Here is a 19,437-nt window from a genome sequence, read left to right as displayed (position 1 = left end):
TGAACTGATCGCAAGCGTCTGCTCCCCTCCCCAGCTGGACTTCACATTAAAGGACAGCTTGCCGTCCTTGTCGATAGCTGGGGGGCTGGTGGCGATGGCGTTCTGATCACCCAGGAAGGAGGCAGAAAAGGAGGAGGAGCGACAGATGGGAGGCACGAGCTCGTGGACAACGGAGAGCGGAGGGATGGTCCCACAGGGCAGGTTGAAGCGAGGAGGCCGTGAGCGGACAAGGAGGGAGCGGAAGCAGGTCGTTACCAGCCGCTCCTTGGTGTAGTTGACCAAGTCCATGACGGTTGACTGCAGGAGCCTCCTCGCAGTTGGGGAGCTGCAATTCTCCAGCGTCTCGTTACAAGGAAGAGACGAGTTTGACGTGCTGTTGAGCTGACTCGAGCTGGAGTTGCCGATGGGGGGGGGGAAGAAGTAAGAATTGAAGGGGATGTTTTACCATGGCAGACTTAGTCGTGAGATTTCATTCGAAGGACACATCCTAATATAAGACCCACATGATACTTCTGCCTTTCCAAAATTTCTTAATTATTATCCGAGGCTAGCCTGATTATAAGATCTATGTGCATTGTTGACTAATAAATGGGTCTCTTTAGGTCGGGGCATGGCAGGCCAGCAGCTGGACAGGGGTGAGTTGGGGTCGAGCAGACGATGGGCAGAGCTGAGGAGAGCGAAGAGTCTGCTGCATGCTCGTCTGTGTAGCAAGAATTCCCTCCTCCTGCTCTTGACTCTCTCCTCCTCCTGGTGTTGCTGGTGTTGCTGGCGGCAAGACTCTCCCTCTTCCGCACGCTGCGTTCCGATTCACAACAGCTCCTTGCTCTCCAAGGAGCATCCGAGAGGCGAGGGCAGCATTCCTGGAGAAAGATGTTCGGAGGAAAGGATCCGAGCGATCACCAAGACCAAGCCTCATCTGAACTCCTTCTGCCCGCTCAATGAACGATGGATCGATGCGCTGTTGGAAGAAACAGCCCATCTGCCATCGGCGACCTTGCTGTCCATTGGGTGCAATAAGGGCGAGGACTTGATCTACTGGATGCATTCCTGGTCGAGAAATGACAAGTTCTGGGTGCCAAAGTACAGGACGTGCGAGCAGGAAGAGTTTCCAACTTACGTTCGTAGGAAGTGCGGACAGGCACGACAACGTCGGTTCCTGCAGGCAGGCATGGCTGAGAGGAGCGTTCGTGGGGTATGCGTTGAGCCGATGCCGAACAACTTCAGGCTGCTACAGACATGCATGGGGAAGTTAGGTTTCCTCGGTGAAGTCAACCTTGTGAATGTCGCCGTCTCGTCCTCAATTGGGACCGAGCGTTTTCCGCATGGGCAAGTTGGTGAAGAAACTTTGGGGCTTGAGGTACATCCCGTAGATGTGCCGACTGTTGCTATGAATGTGACTACCCTTGACTCTCTTGTCCGCCAACAAAACATCTCTAGCATCGAGTTCCTGTCCATCGATACGGAAGGCAACGACATGCGAGCGGTACTTGGGGGCATCAGAGCATTGGGAGCGCAGATGGTGAGGTACATGGAGTTTGAGTACCACTATGTCGGGCGATGGAGACGGTCAGACCTGCAGGACCTGATCGACTTGTTGGATCAGATGAACTACGATTGCTTCTGGGCGCTCAACACCGGGGGATTGAGCAGGCTGACGGGTTGCTGGCACGACAGCTACTACAGGGAGAAAGACTGGAGCAACGTCGCATGCATAAACCGCAATCAGCGAGTCACCCATCGCAAGATGCAGAGGTTGGCTGGTTTCTGACGTTTGAACCGGTCTTGCTCAGAGTGAGGATTGTGTTGTTGAAAGGATGCCGCTGTCAATGTGAGAAGAAACCTTTCATCGTCTGGAAAATCACCAAATTCTTTCAGGATCGCCGTGAATGCTGTGAAACTTCCATAGGGGCCAGTTGAAGCAATCTCACATCGTTGATGCTTTTGAACTCTCTCGATCTTCAGTCTGATTCAAGAAACCCCACAAAGAATCGTGGATGGAGGGTATCAGCTTCCTACCGACAAGTTGCTTCATTCGAACTGCAGATTGCAAGAAGGCGATGCTGAAGACATCATTACTTGTTTGAACCGGGGGGAAGACAACGATGTAGATGTTGACGGTCACAAGTGCGAAATGCACAACGTCAAGCTCGTATGTTGTCGTGTCGATTCGAAGCTCGTTGACAGTCTTGAGCCTGAGATTGATACCATCTGCCATATGACATATGAATGCGGGGCAGGGGATTCAAGTCAAACCTACACAGAAGACTACCGAAGTTGGCGATAAGCGCATCGAACATCATGCCGTCTGACAAACGTCGAACTGTAAATAGCATTGGGAGGCTTGAAACCTTGAAGCTTCTCGGGTAGTTTGTCCAGATCATTGAGGACAGGTTCAAGCCCAAGATTCCGACTGATTGACACCAGCAGAGGATAGATCTACATGTAAAGTTCAACATCTGCTCACGAATGTAAAGGTGAATGAAGCCTCACCATATGCAGCCAACGCGGGAAGGCTATCTCCACTGCTGGTGATCAAGCACTGGAAACCACTGCTTGGAGCTGAGCCATCGAGCAGATTCGTCAAGTTCTTGCTGAGATGTCGTAGAACTGAAACTCTTCGTATGTGTTCAGTTCAAGCCTGCAATGTTCTGATCAGAGGGGAGAGTGTAAACAGTAAGTGTGTCACTCACTGACTCGCAATAGTAGTGTCCTTGGAGTCCCGGCGGAAAGATCGCAGGCCACCGTGACTCACTAACAGCGAACCCGGTCGCCGCGTGACTCAGCAGTGAGTGACAGGTCGGCGGCCGGGCTACCCCGGCAGCCCGCCGGGCCCGGCGGCGGAACTTCGGGACACTGTGACGGTGAGCCTCCGTGCACGGTTATTTTAGTGGGACGCGATCCCATGTCCGTTACAGAATGTGATTAACATGGTTATATGAATTTGTACTTTATTATTATTCAGTTTTAATATTTCTATACCTTTCAATATAAAATATGTTATATGGATAATTATCACCGTAGACTTTTAAAAGTAATATAATTATTTTATGTTCTGAACGGAAACACCGTAGAACTAAAAACCTTTTAAACATGTAAATTTGAGTTTTACATTCGAAGGCCCCGAACAAAAAAGGGGGTGGGCAATGATCGAAGGTCTTCCAAGGGGGTAGTATGAATTGGAATAAGGGGTAGGGGTATTGATGGAGGGGTATTTAATCCTTCAAAAAGGTGGGTATCTTCAGCTATGGATAGTCCATCCAGGGGAGGGTAGTAATAGGTATAGGGGTGGTCGTTGTAAGACTGCTGGATGATGGGCTCTTCTCGACATGCTGGGGGCGGCGAAGAAGGAGGAATGGGAAGCGCGTGATGGGAGAGGAGGATGGGAAAGTGCTGGAAGGAGCGGCAAGACATGGGGAGATAGTCTGACTTGCATGCTTGAACCGACACAAAGTGATGGAATGGGAGGACAAGTAGATGTTCATGCGGGCTGAGCAGGCAGGCGAGGATGGTAAAACATCAGGGACAGTTAGGAGATCGGTTGTTGAGAGAGTGAGGGAGAAACAGTTAAGAGCCATAGCAAGAGGTACGGAGATAAAAGAAGCAAATGCAGACTTGGAGAAGATCGTGGATAGTGTTACAAGGTAGCGGTTTACTCGCTGGGGTTGATGCAATTGCCGATCAGACTGGCGTGACTGTCCCTTTGAGGCCGCGAGCCTGATGGACATGTCCTGACCAGCTACATACGTTGTAGCTTCATGCATGATGTTGATCAAAGAGCATAAGCTTTGAACGCAGGGGATATAACCCCTTGTCCACACAGGTTGTCATGCTGACTGAGCTACGTTGCCAGGGGGGATGCTGTATGAAACAAGATTCTCTGGTTGAGAAAACAGCACATTCGAACTCTTGCTTCGATAGCAAGGGGACAGTCCTTGGGCATGCCCTTCTAGGGGCCATAGCTCCCACAAGGTGAAGCGGAGATGAAGCAGAAGGGAAATCCTGGGCGATTCTGATCCAAGGAGAGTCGACTTTGAGTTGTACGAGAGACGCTGATGAGGACATTGGAGCTTTCCCGATAGTAGCAGAGAGCGCGCTCAGCTATACACCGCCATGTACGAACACTCTGTGGATGATCTCCAATCCCGCCTTTCATTACTGGAAGAGCGTCTGAAGGTCAAATGTTGCCAGTCTTGTCTCGTCCTTCTTCTTATCAGCCCGTAGGCGCTCGACAAGTTTGATTCTCCACCCAAGCATTCTCCACCTACTTCTATCCATGACGCTGGACCAGCTCAGCGGCAAACTTCAGGGTCAAGTTACAGACCGAAAGAATACTCTAACAGGTCTGTGGCACTTGAGGCATTTGAATGACTGAGACGAGTTGACAGGGGAATCGTAGAGCCCGTGAATATCAGAAGGCCCCCTGAAATCTTTGTGTGTCTTTGATTTCATGATGCTCGTTGTGATGCCTCTTGTTCCTTCTCCCAGAGCGCGACAGCACGGAAAGAAACGAATGGGTTAAGCACTAGCCGTTCCAATCCGTTTGGTGCAAAGGACTCTAAGTAGCTGCTTTCTGAGGAGTTTTCAGTGTCTGGCTGACTGAGATGTCTCTTCCAGTATCTTACAAGGAAATCTGCTTGACGATCTTCGAGAGTCGTCGATAAGATTGAACAGGTAAATGGAGTGCCCAGCAACGATTGTTTGGAGCGCAACGGGTTGCACGTTATGAAGAATCTGACGGCAGTTGCTCCTATATTGCAGGTCTCACCAGTTTGCTTCCAGTAGCAATGACGTGGCATCGAGGAGGAACGACACATCCTCCTTGTCGACCTCCAGTTACCTTACCGGAGATGTGAGAAAGGAGGAAGTCGTGATGGTGCGCGACTGAAACGATTTCCTGTCAGTCGAAGGACGCTGGAATTGCAGAGTTGAGTAGCCTGTATCAAATTGTACAGGTCTCGAAGATTGCCTCTTAGGCATGACTGCGCCATATGACGATCTTGCAGGAAATCAAGCATGATCTTTCTTTAATGTCGTCGTCGCCCCTTAGAGAATCAAGTTTGGCGCCGAACAGAAACGCCCCATCTACACTAAAATCTCGCCTCAATGCGGAATCAATCCCGACAGAGCCGAGCCACGTTGCCCCCACCATGTGATGAGATAATCTCCTCTTGAAGGCCTGCTAACTTGGTCCTCTGTTGTACAGTGACACCATCCATGGCCAGAAACCGAGCAAAGTAACACTTGAGATTGTTTTTGCATTGCTTTCTCTCTGACTCACCGTTCCAGGTCACTTTGTTGGAACCTGACATCTTGTTGTCGGCGAAAGAGAGAGAGCGGCAAGGGGTAAGGAACATGTTTGCTGTCTTGCTGCTGACGTCATCCGCTTCAGACGGAAGTTAGGAGGCACGACGACTCACAGAGGAGGGCGAACTCTCAGTCTCCGATCTTCGCATCGGTCGATCCTTTCGTCACCACGTTTCAGAACGGTCACAGCAAGACACATGACCCGTTGGGACTCGTCGAGCGCCACCGCTCGCCATCTCCAATCGGCCAGAACGATCATGTGACAACTCACCTTGCTGCTCCCCGGGGAGCTTCAGCCGTTCCCAAGCTCACCATCCCTTCCTCGGCTTCCCCCTTGAACTCTGCCCTTGATACCCACAACGAGGTCATTCCCAGCTCGCTACAGCTCCAGGAGCCCCTCGAGCCACAGGGAGGAGACGACAGACCTACGGAGCCCACCGCGGACCCCAGGTAGGCTGTGAAGATGATGTGCTGTCTTGCTCATTCTGTTGCAGCGTTCTAGAGCAGAGCGTGGAGGACATGGAGATCACTGCGACGGCGAGGACTTACCCGTCGGAGAATGGGGATGACGCCGAAGACTCCGCATTCTTCGATCAAAAGCTCAGCTCGTCTCAAGTTGACCCCGAGCTCGAGCACCTCCAGTCAGAGTCTCACGTCAAGGAGCTGACGGAGATGTTCACCAAAGTGATGAGTGTAAGTCCCTCCCTGGCCCCTGTTCGCTTCTTCCCTCCCCTTCAGTCTTCCTCCTTTGCTGACATGCAGTTCAGGCAAGCAAGAGCGAGGAATCTCTTCACCCTCACAAGCACGATCGCCACGATGAGCTCTCTCTGGACGACCTCAAGGTTGACGTCAAAGAGCCTGCGAGTCAGCCGGAGAAGCAAACGGTGTTGTTGCCCAGCAGCCAGTCAGAGACTGTTGGGGTCTTGCTGACCCTGGAGGAGAACCATGACAGCTTGCTCTCGAGCCCTGCGAAGAGGCAGCAGATGGAGAAGCTGATCAAGGAGGACGTGGCGTTTGCGCTCCGCGTCCCTCTCACTCGCATTCAGATCGTGAAGCTGCAGCGGGGGAGGTCGAGTGTTGACAAGAAGTTCAGCATCGTGGCTCAGATGAACATCCTGCCGCACGAGAGGGAAGGGTTCGGCCCCTTCCCCTCTGACCTCGCTGACTCCTTGATCCAACAAGTCTCAGAGTCCATGAGCAGGTTGCACAGAGCCATGAGCACCCGCAGGGCATCGGAAGCTTGCAAGTGCCCTGCCTTCTCTCTCGATGGCACCTCCTCCAACGTCCTCCACAGCCTCCGCCCGTTGCCGGAAGCAGCTGAAGAGGTCCACTTGGACGAGCAGGAGGAGGCTGAGCCTGTGCCTGTCTTGAAGTCCAAGAGGGAGGAGCAGGTCAGTATCTCTGACAGGATGGCCATGTTCCGAGCGATGGAGCAGAAGGGGGTGGTTCCCCAGCCTGTCCAGCCGCGAGCGCAAGGGCCGCACTTCTCAGCTCCTAAGGCAGCTCTGCAAGCCCACGTGCAGAGAGAGGAGAAGATGAGACAGGAGACATACAGGACTTCGTCGGCCGACGACTCGCAGAATTTTAGCATGGAGAAGAGATCTCCGATGGCGGTTGACGAGGCGAAGATGGAGAGGAGCCCACCAGAGGACCAGCTGTCGCCTGTCAGGAGCGAGAGTGCTGAGGAGGCTAAAGGTGATTTCTTGCTGCTGATCATGTCTCCATGTGTTTGTTATGATTCTCCTGCTTGTTTGTCCTTCCTGCCTCAGTCCTTGTCTCTGCTCTCCTTTGGTCCGTCCTGATCTTCCTCCTCAGCGCTGGAGGAACGTCTGAAGAGTCCCTTCGGAGTCATCCTCCGGCGGGTAAGGAGCAACTCTACAGGAGCTGGTGATGATGAGGAGGCTGCTGCTGAGAGTCGCGAGAATGTGGGAGCCTTTCCTGATGCAAAGGGACACGACAGGCAGGACGTCGAGCCCGTTGCAGAGACCATCGAGCGGGAGCATGATGAACGGGAGCCCGAGGTCGAGATGAAGAAAGAGGAGGAGGAAGTGGAGGAGGAGGGAGTGAGACAGGATAGAGTGGTGCACGGAGAGGAGAAGCAGACTTCGTCTCCAGTCTTCGACCAGATGGAAGAGGATGATTTGGGAGGGAGGCAGCCTTTGGTCGTCGACAGTCTCCAACAGGATGACGATGAGCCAGCACTCCCTCCCGATCTTGAAGGGAAGAGTGTCTTGGAGATGTTGGAGCTTTTTAACTCACCCAGGAAAGAGAAGGAGGAGGAGGCCGGAGCGAAGAAAGAGGAGCCTGAACTGGAATCTTACGACCTCGGCGGAATCATCGATAGTCACCAAGAGCGCAAGGAGGAGGGAGGCGAAGCAGCTGAAAGATTTGCTGTACAGTTTAACGACGAGGGTTGGGACGAGCCTGGAACGAAGGAGGAGGACGTGCTTGGTGAGAACTTGAACCCAGACGTGATGGATTCCGAGTCGAACGTGCTGGAAGAGAGCGTCTTGAGCAAGACAGCACTCGACGAGTCCAATATGGACATGTCCTTTGAGCACGCCAGCGCTGAAAACATGCCCGACCAGATCCCTCAGAGCAGGTTCACCGTCCTCTCACCGTTCACCTCTCGAGTGGAAGAGGAGGAGCAAGGTTCCGCACCGGTTGCTGGGGAACCTGATGAGATGCCGGAGAAAGAAGCCGATCAAAGGCAAGAAGACAAGCCTGTGGGCATTGAGATGGTGCTGGGAGAGGAGTATGATGACGTCATCACCTCTCTGGACGAGTACAACGCCTTCAAGACTCTCCTGCGCAGCGATCTGGCGTCGCTTCTCTTCATCCCCATCGAGCGGGTGGAAGTGATCTCTGTTCACCGGGGAAGCATCATCACTCACGTGAACCTCGTGCCGGGGGGAGGAAGCAGCGTTGGGTGCGAGGAGCTTGCTGACATCTTGATCGGCATGCTCGAAGATTCAAACAGCAGCATCTGGCAGACTTTCTCAATGAAGAAGGTGGTGAAGATCTTGAAGGTGGATGCGTTCGAGGCAGAGCAGGGTGAAGAGCTTCCTCCTGCTCCTGCTCGAGCTATGCCTGCGGACCAGGTGGAGGAAGTGGAGCGGGCGGGGCAGGCAGCGCCAGTGCATTCTCCCTCTGCTCAGCTGCAAGACGACATCCCCCCCCGTCGGATCTTCACTGAGGGAGTCGATCAGCTGGACGATGTGGTGGTCAGGAGCGTCAAGGCCTCTGAGAGATTCACCAGCTTCCTGCCCAGCATGAAGGTGGACTACTCGTTGGGGATGGACATGTGGACGTGGACGTGGGTTGGAGCCGCGCTCAGCTCGCTGAGGGGAGGCAGCGCGTCGTTGCAGGAGTGCATGTCGAGGAACAACTTCTGGAGCAGCTCGGCAGTCGCTCACGAGCGGGTCCACGAGATCCTGTGGAACAGGAGGACGAGTCAAGGGGCACAGGTGGAGGAGGAGGACGTCAAGTACATCATGACAGGAGGGACCATAAGGAGTTTGAGCGTCTTAGCGCGGATGGTCCTGTGGATGGGGCTCACGCTTGTGGGCATCGTGATGTGCATCCGAGAGTTCTACCTGTGGTTGATCGACTGCGAAGCTTTCGCGTCCAGATCGACGTCAGAGCTCTGCTTCAACCAGGGGGCGCGGGCTAAGAGGGGCCTTGAGGAGGGGATTCTCCTCCTCGTCGGCTGTGTTGTGTGCTTCATCCTGCAGCTCCTCGTCGCTCACTCCTACTCGTGCAGCGTCAGCAACTCGTCGACGGATGCTGCTAGCGGCCTCATGTCCTTCCTCTACAACAAGGCCCTCCACTCCAAGCAGTTCTGCGGGGCCAGCCAGTCAGACCACGAGAAGATTAACGCCTGCAACCTGGCTGAGCTGCTTCTCAACGACGTCTCGACTGTTTCAGCCACTACCAGAGCTCGCTTCCTCCTTCAGGCCTCAATCATTATCTGCGCCATCGCCATAGCGCTGATTGCCCGTGAGGTAGAGGTGGGAGCGATCGGCGGGTTGGCGGCCCTTGCGTTGCTCATGCTCGCCCACTTGCTCTCGATCTTGCTCGTCAACAGCAGGAAGCAGCAGCAGAGGGACTTGCTGAGGACCCCCAGGCTTGTCGAGATGCTGGGAGTGCTCAAGGACTGGATGGATGCCAAGGTCCTACAGCTGCAGAACGTGTTCATCGCCAACTTGACCTCGTACATCGAAAACGACATCTTCTCCTCTTCCGTCACTAGCGCGATCGAGTTTCTCTTCTCGTCTTTCCTCCCTGTCGTCGCGGCCTTCGTCACCTCTACGTCGATGCTCTTCATAGTGTACGCTGAGAAACGGTCGGTGTCAAACTTCGAGGTCTTCATGGTCCTGTGTATCTCAGCCTGCATGCAAGTACCGCTCTACGTCTACTCGAGCATCTCCCGATCGTCTCACAACTACCAAAACTCGCTCTCGCGCATAGTTCAGTTTCTCAACCACGAGGGGAGGCCTAAGGCAGACGACCACAAGAACAAGGGGCAGGAGGACCTCGCAGTCAGCGCCAAGCAGAGCATGTTCTTCTGGCCCAACAAGAGCTCCATAGACCACAACTTCTACCTCGGCTGCATGACCGACACCATCAACTTTGACATTCGCCGAGGACACCTCGTCGGAGTCTCCGGTACCACCAAGAGCGGCAAGTCGAGTGTGCTCAGTGCCATGGTCGGGTGGATGCCGCGGCACGGGCAGACCGGATACATGCACGTGTATGGGGAAGTGATCTTCTGCGGCAGACAGCCGCAGCTGCTGGCCGGCTCGATCAAGCAGAATGTTCTCTTCGGGCTCCCGTTGGACCACAACATGTACACCAAGGCCGTGACCTGCTCGGGTCTCGTTCGCTTCCTGCAGATGCTGCCGATGGGGGATGAGACGGTGATAGGCAAGAGCACGTCGGTCGCTCTCGACGAGACGTTTGCGAGCTGCATCGCGCTGGCGCGTGCCGTGTACAAGGATGCTGACGTGTACATCTTCGACGAGATCCTGGAGAGGCTCGACGATCAGACTCGCGACCTTGTGTGGCACAGCTGCATTCTCGGGCAGTTGAAGGCCAAGACAGTGGTTGTGTCCCTGAGCCTGTCCTCTCCCTACCTGGCTCACTGTAACTCCTTCCTCCTGGTCTCGGCCAGCAAGCAGGGACTGGACACCATCAGCAGCGTCGAGGCGCTTGCCTCGCTTGCCGAGCTGCGCATGAGGGCGGACGAGTTGCAGGAGAAGCAGCGGCTTGACATCGTCGACCTGGCCGACATGGCTTGCACTCCGTCTTGGTTGGTTCCTGACGTTGGGGTACTGCATCCTCCGCTGGTGATAAGCGAGTCAGGGTCTCAGTGGCTGTGGGCCGTCTACTGCTGGCTGTCTCAGGAGTACATCTCTCTTTTCATCTTCTTCCTCGTCTCCCTCGCTGGCCACTTGCTGTGCGGTCTGCAGAACTGGATCCTCCTGCACATGGACATCAACTTCAGCGGGCTGAACATTCTCAACACAAAGCCCGAAAACATCGCTATCGTGCTCATTGCTTGCTCCGGCTTTGCGTACATCCTTCTCTTCGCCGGCGACATGATCTGGTTCGTCCTGGTAGCGAGCAGCGCGAGCGTTCGCTTGCAGAACAGGTTCCTGGGTTGGTTTCAAAAGGGCCCGACGGAGCTCAAGGCCGTCGTGCAAGTCCTGACGTTCCAACTCACGTGCAGGAACGTTCAAGAATCAGTGGAGGAGTACCCCTTCTTCCTGATCCACAGCTTCCACTCCATGCTATCCGTCCTCTCCTCCCTCGTCCTCCTCACCTACGCCATCTGCTCCTTCACGGGCCATGCTCAGGCCACCTCATGGGGAGACTCGAAGCTCGTCTTCCTCTTCTTCTTCGCTCCTCTCATCAGCGCATGCGGATGGATCTGGAACACGACGAGGGGCATGAACGGACTTCGCGCTGTCTGCACGGCAGCCACGGAGTATCGGACACATCTGGAGGCCTTGTGCTCTTCCACAGCAGATTCTCTCACGCAGATCACTCTCAGCCGAAGCCACCGCTCGGCCCTGCTCTCGATGCAGGACGCTCTTGACAAGTACACCAGCAGCAGGAAGGCTGCCGCATGCCTGCAGTCCTGGACTGTCTTGTGCTCCGGCTTGTTCGGCTGCCTCCTCCTCTCCGCTGCCCTGATCGTCCTCCTGCTCTTGAAGCAGATGGGGGCGCTGACTGACATCAACGGCTTTTCTCTTGCTGGGCTCGTGCTGGCGTCTGCAGTCCAGCTGGTCCTCTACGTGCCCTGGATGACTTTCTGCTTCCTCGAGTCGGCCGTTGTCTTCCACCTTTTCATCCGGCGGGTCTTGGAGGCAGACGAGTTCTTCCCTCTCGAGGAGAAGCCGCTCTCCCGAGCCCTTCAAGTCCTCCCGCAGTCCTGGAGCACCCAAGAGGCTGGCTCCATCCTGTTCCAGGACGTCACGACGATCGACGAGTACGGCATGAAGGAGCTGGATGGCATGACGCTGGACGTGCGGGCCGGCAGCCGCGCCCTCGTCCTCTCCCGCAGGTCCGAAGACCTCAAGGCCCTTGCCCGCTGCCTGCTCAAGACGTCGCCCATCATCCAGGGGTCTCTGTTCCTCGGAGGAGCGGACAGCATCTCAGTCACGATCGAGGCCGTGCGGAAGCACGTAGGGCTGGTGCCAAGGGAGCCGCTGCTGTTCAAGGGCTCACTGACCTTCAACGTGGACCCCACGGAGGAGATGATGAGCACCCAGGACGGGCAGCACAACCTGCTCACCCTCCTCAAGTTCGTCGGCGTCGTCCCCCGCGAGCACCAGCAGCTGCCTCCCAGCTTCGTCAACAACGATCTCACGGCCTCCGACTCCCGCCAGCGCTTCCTGATGGGCCTGGCTCGGGTCCTCCTGCGCCGCCCACAGGTCCTGGTGCTGGAGGAGGCGACTTGCGTGCTGTCCATGGAGGAGCTGAACCGACTGGACTCGCTCTTCGACGGGCAGAGGAACGTTACCGTGCTTCACCTCAGCTCAACTCCTATGCGCTGCTCCCAGTTTGACCGCGTCGTGGTGATGAAGCAGCGCAGGGTGGTCGAGGACGGCTCCCCCGTCGACCTGCTGGCCATGGGAAGCGAGTTCAAGTCCATCATGGCAGGCGTCGGAGCGCAGTGGAGCCGGCAGGAGCAAGAGGAGATCGAGCAACGTGTGTCCTCCAATGCTACTCCGATGATGTCGCTACATAGCTCTAGGGCTCAAGATCCTGCTGTGGGGATCACCCCAGCTGCAGCTCCAGCTGTTGCTCACTCCCCCGCGTCTGGCTCTGCATTCACCCCTGTTCCAGCTCCTGCTCCTGCTCCAGCCTCTGTTCGCACCGTTGTAGGAAAGAGTGCATCAGCAGCGCAGAGTGGTGCTGTGTTGGATGAGAGGGAGGAGGAGATGGTGCAGCAGCTGCGGAGACTCGAGGAGAGCTACTCGTTCGACCTCATCCGCTCGTGCATCGCTGCGGTCCACGAGAAGCTGCAGCTGGACGCCGAGGGCGGAGTCCAGCTGACTTCTCAGGTGCTGACGTGGCGCAGCACCGTGATGAAGGACATGGAGGGCAGACTGGAGGCGCACAAGGCAAACAAGATCAGGGAGGTGCTGGAGCTCTGCTGCAGGAGGGAGGTGGAGGACGTCGCGTCGCTCGTGGGGGAGCCCTCCATGCTTGTCCACATCCTCGCCAGGCTCCTCCGCGGTCTGCCTCGCCCGCTCATCTCCCCCGAATTCTTGTCGCAGTCCGAGGGCGCGGCAGGAGGAGTGACACTGCAGGGTAGGATCAAGAGCCTGTCGGATGCGGTGCAGAACCTGTTGACGGAGGAGGGAGAGTACCTGGAGCTCTTCGTTCAGGTCGCCTGGCTTCTCTCCCTCATCCAGGGCTACTGTGGCGGCGCGTACGACGCTACCTGGCTGGCCCATAGGATGACGCCGTTCCTGACCAACACCCACCTGGAGCCAGCCCAGCGCATGCTGACCTTGTTCATCACTCACTACGACCAGATCTTGGAGGGTCAAGTCACGTACGGGGAGGAGGAGGAGGTGCAGCAAAGCACGCACACGGCGACTTCGGCGCAATCCCCTCCTCCGCATCATCAGCATCCAGTTGTCGAGTCGGCTCCCCTCCCTCCCGCTCCTCTTTCTGCATCTCCGCCATCGGCGGCTGCTCCTCTTCCTCCTTCGCCTCCGGCAGCTGCGGCTGCTCCAACAGGAGCTCCTCCTGCCTCCCCACCGAAGGGAAATAGGCCGAGCTTGCACAATGCGCTGGAGGCTGGGGATGTGGAGGTGAGCTGCTGCTGTTGCTGCTGCTGCTGTTGTTGCTGCTGCTGTTGCTGCTGCTGCTGCTGCTGCTGCTGTTTCTCTTTCTCTCCTCCTCCTCCTCCTCTCCTGCTGCTGCTTCTCTTCTCCCTCCTGTCCTACTTTTCTTCTTCTATTGCTGTCGCTGCGGGTCGTGCTGACTGGAAGCAGGTGATGAAGAAGGCGATTGCGGAGGGAGCAGATCTGGACGAGAGAAATCAGGACAATTTCACCGTCCTCATGATCTCCTGCTCCCTCGGCCGCTCGGACATCGTCCGGTGCCTTCTGGACGCAGGCGCTTCTCCCGCTGCCACTGACGGGCAGGGGCTGAACTCGCTGCATGTGACGGTGGCTGGGCGAGAGGAAGGGGGAGAGTATGCTACCATCCTCAAGATGCTGCTGGACGCTGCGAAGGAGCAGGCGAGCCTGCTGGTGACGGCGAAGACGGCCTTCGGGGACGACGTGCTTCACTTCTTGTCGACGTGCTCGTCGGAGGAAGGGATGCACGAGGACTGGCCGAGGCTGGTCGAGCTTCTCCTCCTGCATGGATGCGACCCGAGGGCCGTCAACAGCGCAGGGAGACAGCGTTGCAGATCGCTCGGAGCAACGGGGCGCTGGCGCTGGCGACCTACCTGGAGGGGAAGGAGCAGGGGACGGGGATGGTGCGCGAGGCGTCGGGGGGGCTGCCGGGCTCGGCAGAGAGGAAGCGGCTGGGGGACCGTGTACCGGGGGCGTTGCAGGAGGGGACTCTCCACCTGCTGGATACCAAGAAGAAGGAATGGTTCCCCAAGTACTATGCTATTGTGCCGCTCCTCAATGACAAGGAAGGGACGGGGCACGGGGACTTCGCCTACATGCTGCAGAACGCGGAGAGCAAGGAGGACGCGATCCTGGGCCGGTGGATCGAGAAGATCAACCTCAACGGGGCTGAAGTGAAGGTCGTTACCGGCACTGTCTTCGCCGTCAAGGTTGTACCTGCTCCCCACCCATCACCTCTTCCACTGCACTCCCCTTCCTCTTACCATCCCCTCTCTCCACCTCTCCTCTTCTCTTCCCACCGCCTTGTTCTCCTGCCCTCGAGCTCCCTTGCCTTCATTTTCAACCTCCCCCCCCTCCCCCTCCTCCTCCTCCTCCTCCTCCTCCTCCTCCTCCTCCTCCCCTGACTTGCTCCCAGACTTCCCCTGAAGTGTCCAAGAGCCGAACCTACCGGGTGAGCGCCGACACTCTCAACGAGGTTCGCGCCTGGTTCATCGCACTTGAGCTCGTGCCCAATGTCAAGGTGACAAGCTGCAGATTCCAATGCTGCTTCTTCCTCACTCCTCCTGCTGTCTTCCTCCTTCCTCCCTCCCTCCTTCTGCTGTCTCCCTCCTCTCCTCCTCAATTTGTATGCAGACGATTTGGGAGGACTCGCAAGGAAACGTTCTGTCTCGTCAGATGGACACGCCGAGCTTGTCGCCAGCATCGCCGATGGTGTCGCCCTCCTTCGGTCCTGTAAGATAGGAAGCGTGTGGCGGTTTTAGCTCGCCAATTTGAATTTTCAATTAAATCAAACAAAGTTCAGACATGCTTGAGGGTAACCGTCTTGCTCCAGAGGACGAGGAGCGCCTGCAACAACATGAGAGATAGAGAGATAAGGGAGAGAACAACAAAGGAAGGGGAGGGAGAGGGGAAGGAGGGGAGGGGAGGGGAGAGCGAGGATAGAAGGGAGGAGTTGAGAGAAAAAGAAAGCGAGAGGGAAGGAGGACGGGATGGAGCATGTTGAGGCAAAACTTACAACAGTGAGGACGAAGAGAATTGCTCCCAGAGTTCCAACGGTGATGCGATAGATGGAAGTGATCCTGCGGACAGATGAGGAGAGCGATGCGGAGAGGAGAAGGGCAGGGAAACAAGAGAGGGGAGGGAGGAGGAGGAGGGAAACAAGTGAGGGGAGGGAGGAGGAGGAGGAGCAGGAGAGAAAGAGAGGGAGGAGGTCGAAGGCGCAGCATGGCACCTGGAGACAAACGTGTGGACGCGCTTGAAGTTGCAGTAGATGCAGTCAGTGAGAGCGATCTGCAGGTGAAGCTGCGACAGAGAATCACTGGTTGACCTCAGGACAGCATGGGGACGAGGAGGATGACGACGATGACGAGGAGGAGGAACAAGAGGGAAGGGGGGAGGGAGGAGGGAGGGAGGAATGGCGAACCTCATTTCGAAGCTGCTTGATGATGCTGATAATCTGATCGTGCATGCACTGCTTGATCAGTTCCTGTCGCTTCTCCTCCTTCACCATCCTCTTCTTCTCTCGCACTTTGTTGACCCATCGCTTCCCATACTTGAGCGCCGCCGCGTTCGCGTCCACGTCATGGTCTCCTCGTCTACGGGCGATCGCTTGCTCGAGCAACTCTCTGATCCTCTTGTTCTGCTCCGCCTTGCGTCTGATCCCGACCGCAACGATGAGCGCGAAGTAGACGACCAGGGCGACGATGGTGGCGATGATGAGCTTGACTTGGAAGCGAGTGCCGGAGCTGCAGCCATCCGCGTTGAGCAGGGGCTGGTCTTGGGTGAGGAACTTGGTGGCGAGAAGGCTGGAAGTCCCGTCGTCGAAGAGCTCCTGCATGGTTGCTGAGAGGGCATCGGCGAGGTAGTGGGCCGCATAGACGCTGTTGGAGTAGCTGCAGGCCTTGATGAGGTCGCTGGTCCAGCGCGAGGAGGAGATGGAGGAGAAGTTGCTTCCTACGATCCTCATGGGGTTCCCGCACATCTGGTCGTTGAGGCCCCTGGACTGGAAGTATGCGATGACATCGCTGTGGGCAGCCACGAACGCACTGATAGTCTGATCCGTCAGCAGGAATTTCTCACATTCCGCCAGGTCCTTGCACTTGATTGTGGTGAAGCTGTAGTCCAACCCAAGGTCGATACCCTTCACCAGCGGCTCCGACATGCTCTCCAGGACCCCGACTTGGAAGGTTGAGAGGTCGTAGACGCTCTTGATGCTGTTCTCCTTCGCTGCCACGTTGATCTGCTCAGAGACGCCGCTGCTGAAGACTCCGTAGCACAACATTCCGAGGAACATCCAGATCACGGTCAAGTTCTTCCCCAGCCCCGTCCTGGGTGCCTTGTCGCCGTAGCCCACACTGGTGACTGTGACGATGGAGAACCAGAGTCCGTCCATCACTCCGTACACGTACGACTTGTTGAAGAGGTCTGGGTTCTGGCGTCGTTCCACCCACCAGAAGATGTGCCCGACGACGAGCATGACGAAGTAGCAGAAGACGATGAAGTTGATGAAGGAAGGAGAGATGAGGAGCATGAGGATCGCAAACTCTATCGACACTACCTTCTCGTCCGACCTCTTCACCACCACCAGACCGTCCTGCACTCGAAGTCAGCCCTGCCCCCTCCCTCCTCCTCTAGCGCACCTGCTTCCAGAGTGTCGAGGAGCAGAAGAAGTCGCTCGTGTTGTACTGGGGAGGTCGCCAAGGCATCTTGTAGGAGCTGAACAGCGCAAGCTTGAACTCTGCGTTCCCTGCCCCGACGCCCTCCACCACCGGAGGACGGAGTTGGGCAACAGTGAGCGAGCTGGGGGACAGCACGAACCTGTACGTCCACAGCAGTCGCTCAGCTGCAGCATGGAACATCTGCACGGCATATCCCGTGAAGCACAGGCTGTCGTTAGAGACGGCTGGGTCAGGATCCCAGCAGAGCCAGCCCTCCGACTCCAGCTTCGCCTTCTGATCGCTTGTGTTGAACTGGATGACGTCTACGAACGGCGGCAGCCGCTCGACCTCCACCTTGAGCAGGCAGGAAGAGGACCATGGATACTGCGAGAGAAGACGCTTGTACGTCTTGGAGCCCCGGGACGCACAGTAGTGAAAGGACATGTAGAAGTTGTAAGTCGCCGAGTTGATCACGCAACGACTGCCCTCCACGACGCAGTGACCGAGGAACGGCCCGTAGTCCTCCGGGTAGTCCGCGATCCTCCACTCCTCTGAGTCGATCATCCTGTCCATGTTGAGGTCGGCAGCGACGAACTTACGCTCGAGGAAAGAGATGACGCCGTTCTTATCCATATCGTGCAGATTGAAATTCCTCTTCAGATCCGTCCCATCCACGTCCCCCTGCGGCGACGGCGGGCAGTCGGCAGCCACGACCCCGCTGGCAGGGCACTCAGAGCAGTTGCATCCGACGACAGGACAGAGTGGTTTGCAGTCAGTCCTGTAGAGGGAGGAGTAGAACTCTTCAGGTGACAGCACCCCGTCTCCGTTCTTGTCCGAGAAATGATAGAAGTAATGCTCCTCCATGGACACCCTCCCCGACCCGTCCAGGTCCCTGCTGCTCATGCTGCTCATCTTCTCGACGCTCTCCGGCTCCCTCACGTCGTAGGAGCGGAAGCCTTGCTTCCTGTGGTTGACGTAGTACTCCAGCATCAGGTTGATGGCATTCGTGCTCCAAATCGCATACAGGGCCTCGTCCATGAAGAACCCTCCGAACGGCCCTTGAGCAAGCGACCTGCCGTCGGAGGGGACGAGGCTGGGGCCTGCTCCAGAGACCAGGACAGGAGTCCAGAAGTGGCGGAAGATGTCCCACTCTTGCATGGAAACCATGAAGTCGTTGTTGAAATCGATGAAGGCAAACACATAGAACGGGTTCAAGCGCGAGAACTGGACGTCGAACGTCATCCTGCCTCCAGTGTAGAGCTGATAGTTCTGGGAGGGAGCAACGAGGTAGTCGGTGAAGTAGGGGAGAAACTCCTGGTAGCTCAGCCGCCCGTTGCCGTCTGTGTCGAGAACCGACAGGTCACCTGCCCACTTTGTGCAGTCGAGGTAGCAGAGGCTGAATTTGGAGACTTCCGCTGCGCAGAGGTCTTGGTTGGGGGAGATGACGATGACCAAGGGGACTGCAAGGGGATACCCGAGGCTCCACACGCAATGGCGGCAGCATGGCGCGTACTCCTTGATATACCCCAGCGCAGGGGTAGCGTTCATGGAACTGATGTTCGACTTTGTCCACCATGAAGGAGGGTAGGACGTGATGTATGGTGACCACTCGCTTGCTGGGCAGAAAGAGGAGGAGATGTTGGGAAGGAGACACTGGCCCGACGCTCCCGTGCGCAGACAGGATGTTGCAGGGCAAAAGCCGCAGTTTACTCCTTGGATTAGGAGGAGGCAGAGGGCGGATATGAAGGGCGCGCAAGCCTTCATGATCAGAGAAGGGGCAAGGGATGTAGTCAGAGAGCGATCAGGTAGATGCAGATAGGATCAGGGAGATGAAGGAGGAGGAGGAGGAAGGAGGGAGGAGAGCCATGGCATGAGCAAACATCAGCCAACACTAGAATACAGCACGGACGTCGAGGTCACAGACGAATCTTGGAGTATTCACAGATAGATAACAAGGAGAGGAGAGTTTGATGTTGAAGAGAAGGAGGGAGGGAGGGAGGGAGGGAGGGAGGGAGGAGGAGGAGGAGGAGGAGGAGCCAGCGATTTTCACTCTATGCCTTGCGTCTGCATAGAGCTGGAGGGGACAAACCTTTAGTTTGGGGGTGGGTCCATTTGCTGGGTAGGGGTACTATAAAAGACTATCATGGTTCTTTGTACGGGTACTTTGATAGTCATTTTTAGGGGTGAAATATCATATCTGCGAATTGCTACGGTAGGGGTGGGGAATTTTTCAGGGAGCGGCTCAAGATGGGGGTGGGGGTGGGGGTTGTCGGGTAAACTGGACAAAGAACCAGGTTATTGGAATGGAGGAAGAGAAGGGAAGGAGAGGAGGAGAGAAGGAGAGTAGGGGGTGGGAGAGAGAGAGAGAGAGAATC

The 19,437-nt window shown here is 56.4% G+C and overlaps 4 protein-coding genes across 4 annotated transcripts; 2 read left to right on the top strand and 2 right to left on the bottom strand.

The window, feature by feature from the left end:
- Positions 1-610: 610 nt before the first annotated feature.
- Positions 611-1,768, top strand: GUITHDRAFT_139792 (hypothetical protein; the record flags this gene model as incomplete). The annotated part of the gene is made up of 2 exons (XM_005831147.1): positions 611-635; positions 777-1,768. The coding sequence occupies 2 exons, from the start codon at positions 611-613 to the stop codon at positions 1,766-1,768; spliced, it is 1,017 nt and encodes a 338-aa protein (XP_005831204.1).
- A 156-nt stretch (positions 1,769-1,924) lies between these two features.
- On the bottom strand, positions 1,925-2,381 carry GUITHDRAFT_109682 (hypothetical protein; the record flags this gene model as incomplete). Its single annotated transcript, XM_005831146.1, has 2 exons — positions 1,925-2,208; positions 2,270-2,381. 2 exons carry the CDS (start codon positions 2,379-2,381, stop codon positions 1,925-1,927), a joined length of 396 nt encoding a protein of 131 aa, XP_005831203.1.
- A 7,536-nt stretch (positions 2,382-9,917) lies between these two features.
- Positions 9,918-10,388, top strand: GUITHDRAFT_72245 (hypothetical protein; the record flags this gene model as incomplete). The annotated part of the gene is made up of 1 exon (XM_005831145.1): positions 9,918-10,388. A coding segment is annotated over one exon (471 nt), but the record flags the coding sequence as incomplete, so codon positions are not given.
- Positions 10,389-15,168: 4,780 nt separating this feature from the next.
- GUITHDRAFT_163588 (hypothetical protein) lies at positions 15,169-18,939 on the bottom strand. The gene is made up of 6 exons (XM_005831144.1): positions 17,045-18,939; positions 16,363-16,998; positions 15,829-16,297; positions 15,637-15,707; positions 15,421-15,484; positions 15,169-15,251 (listed from the first exon to the last, which is right to left on the bottom strand). Exons 1-3 carry the CDS (start codon positions 18,824-18,826, stop codon positions 16,001-16,003), a joined length of 2,715 nt encoding a protein of 904 aa, XP_005831201.1. The 5' UTR covers positions 18,827-18,939; the 3' UTR covers positions 15,169-15,251; positions 15,421-15,484; positions 15,637-15,707; positions 15,829-16,000.
- Between the last annotated feature and the right edge of the window lie 498 nt (positions 18,940-19,437).

The sequence above is a fragment of the Guillardia theta genome, assembly GCF_000315625.1.
Source record: "Guillardia theta CCMP2712 unplaced genomic scaffold GUITHscaffold_41, whole genome shotgun sequence".
In the NCBI taxonomy this organism is placed as follows: domain Eukaryota; class Cryptophyceae; order Pyrenomonadales; family Geminigeraceae; genus Guillardia; species Guillardia theta.
Note: the sequence above shows the minus strand (reverse complement) of the source record. Positions and strands in the feature narration are given on the sequence as shown.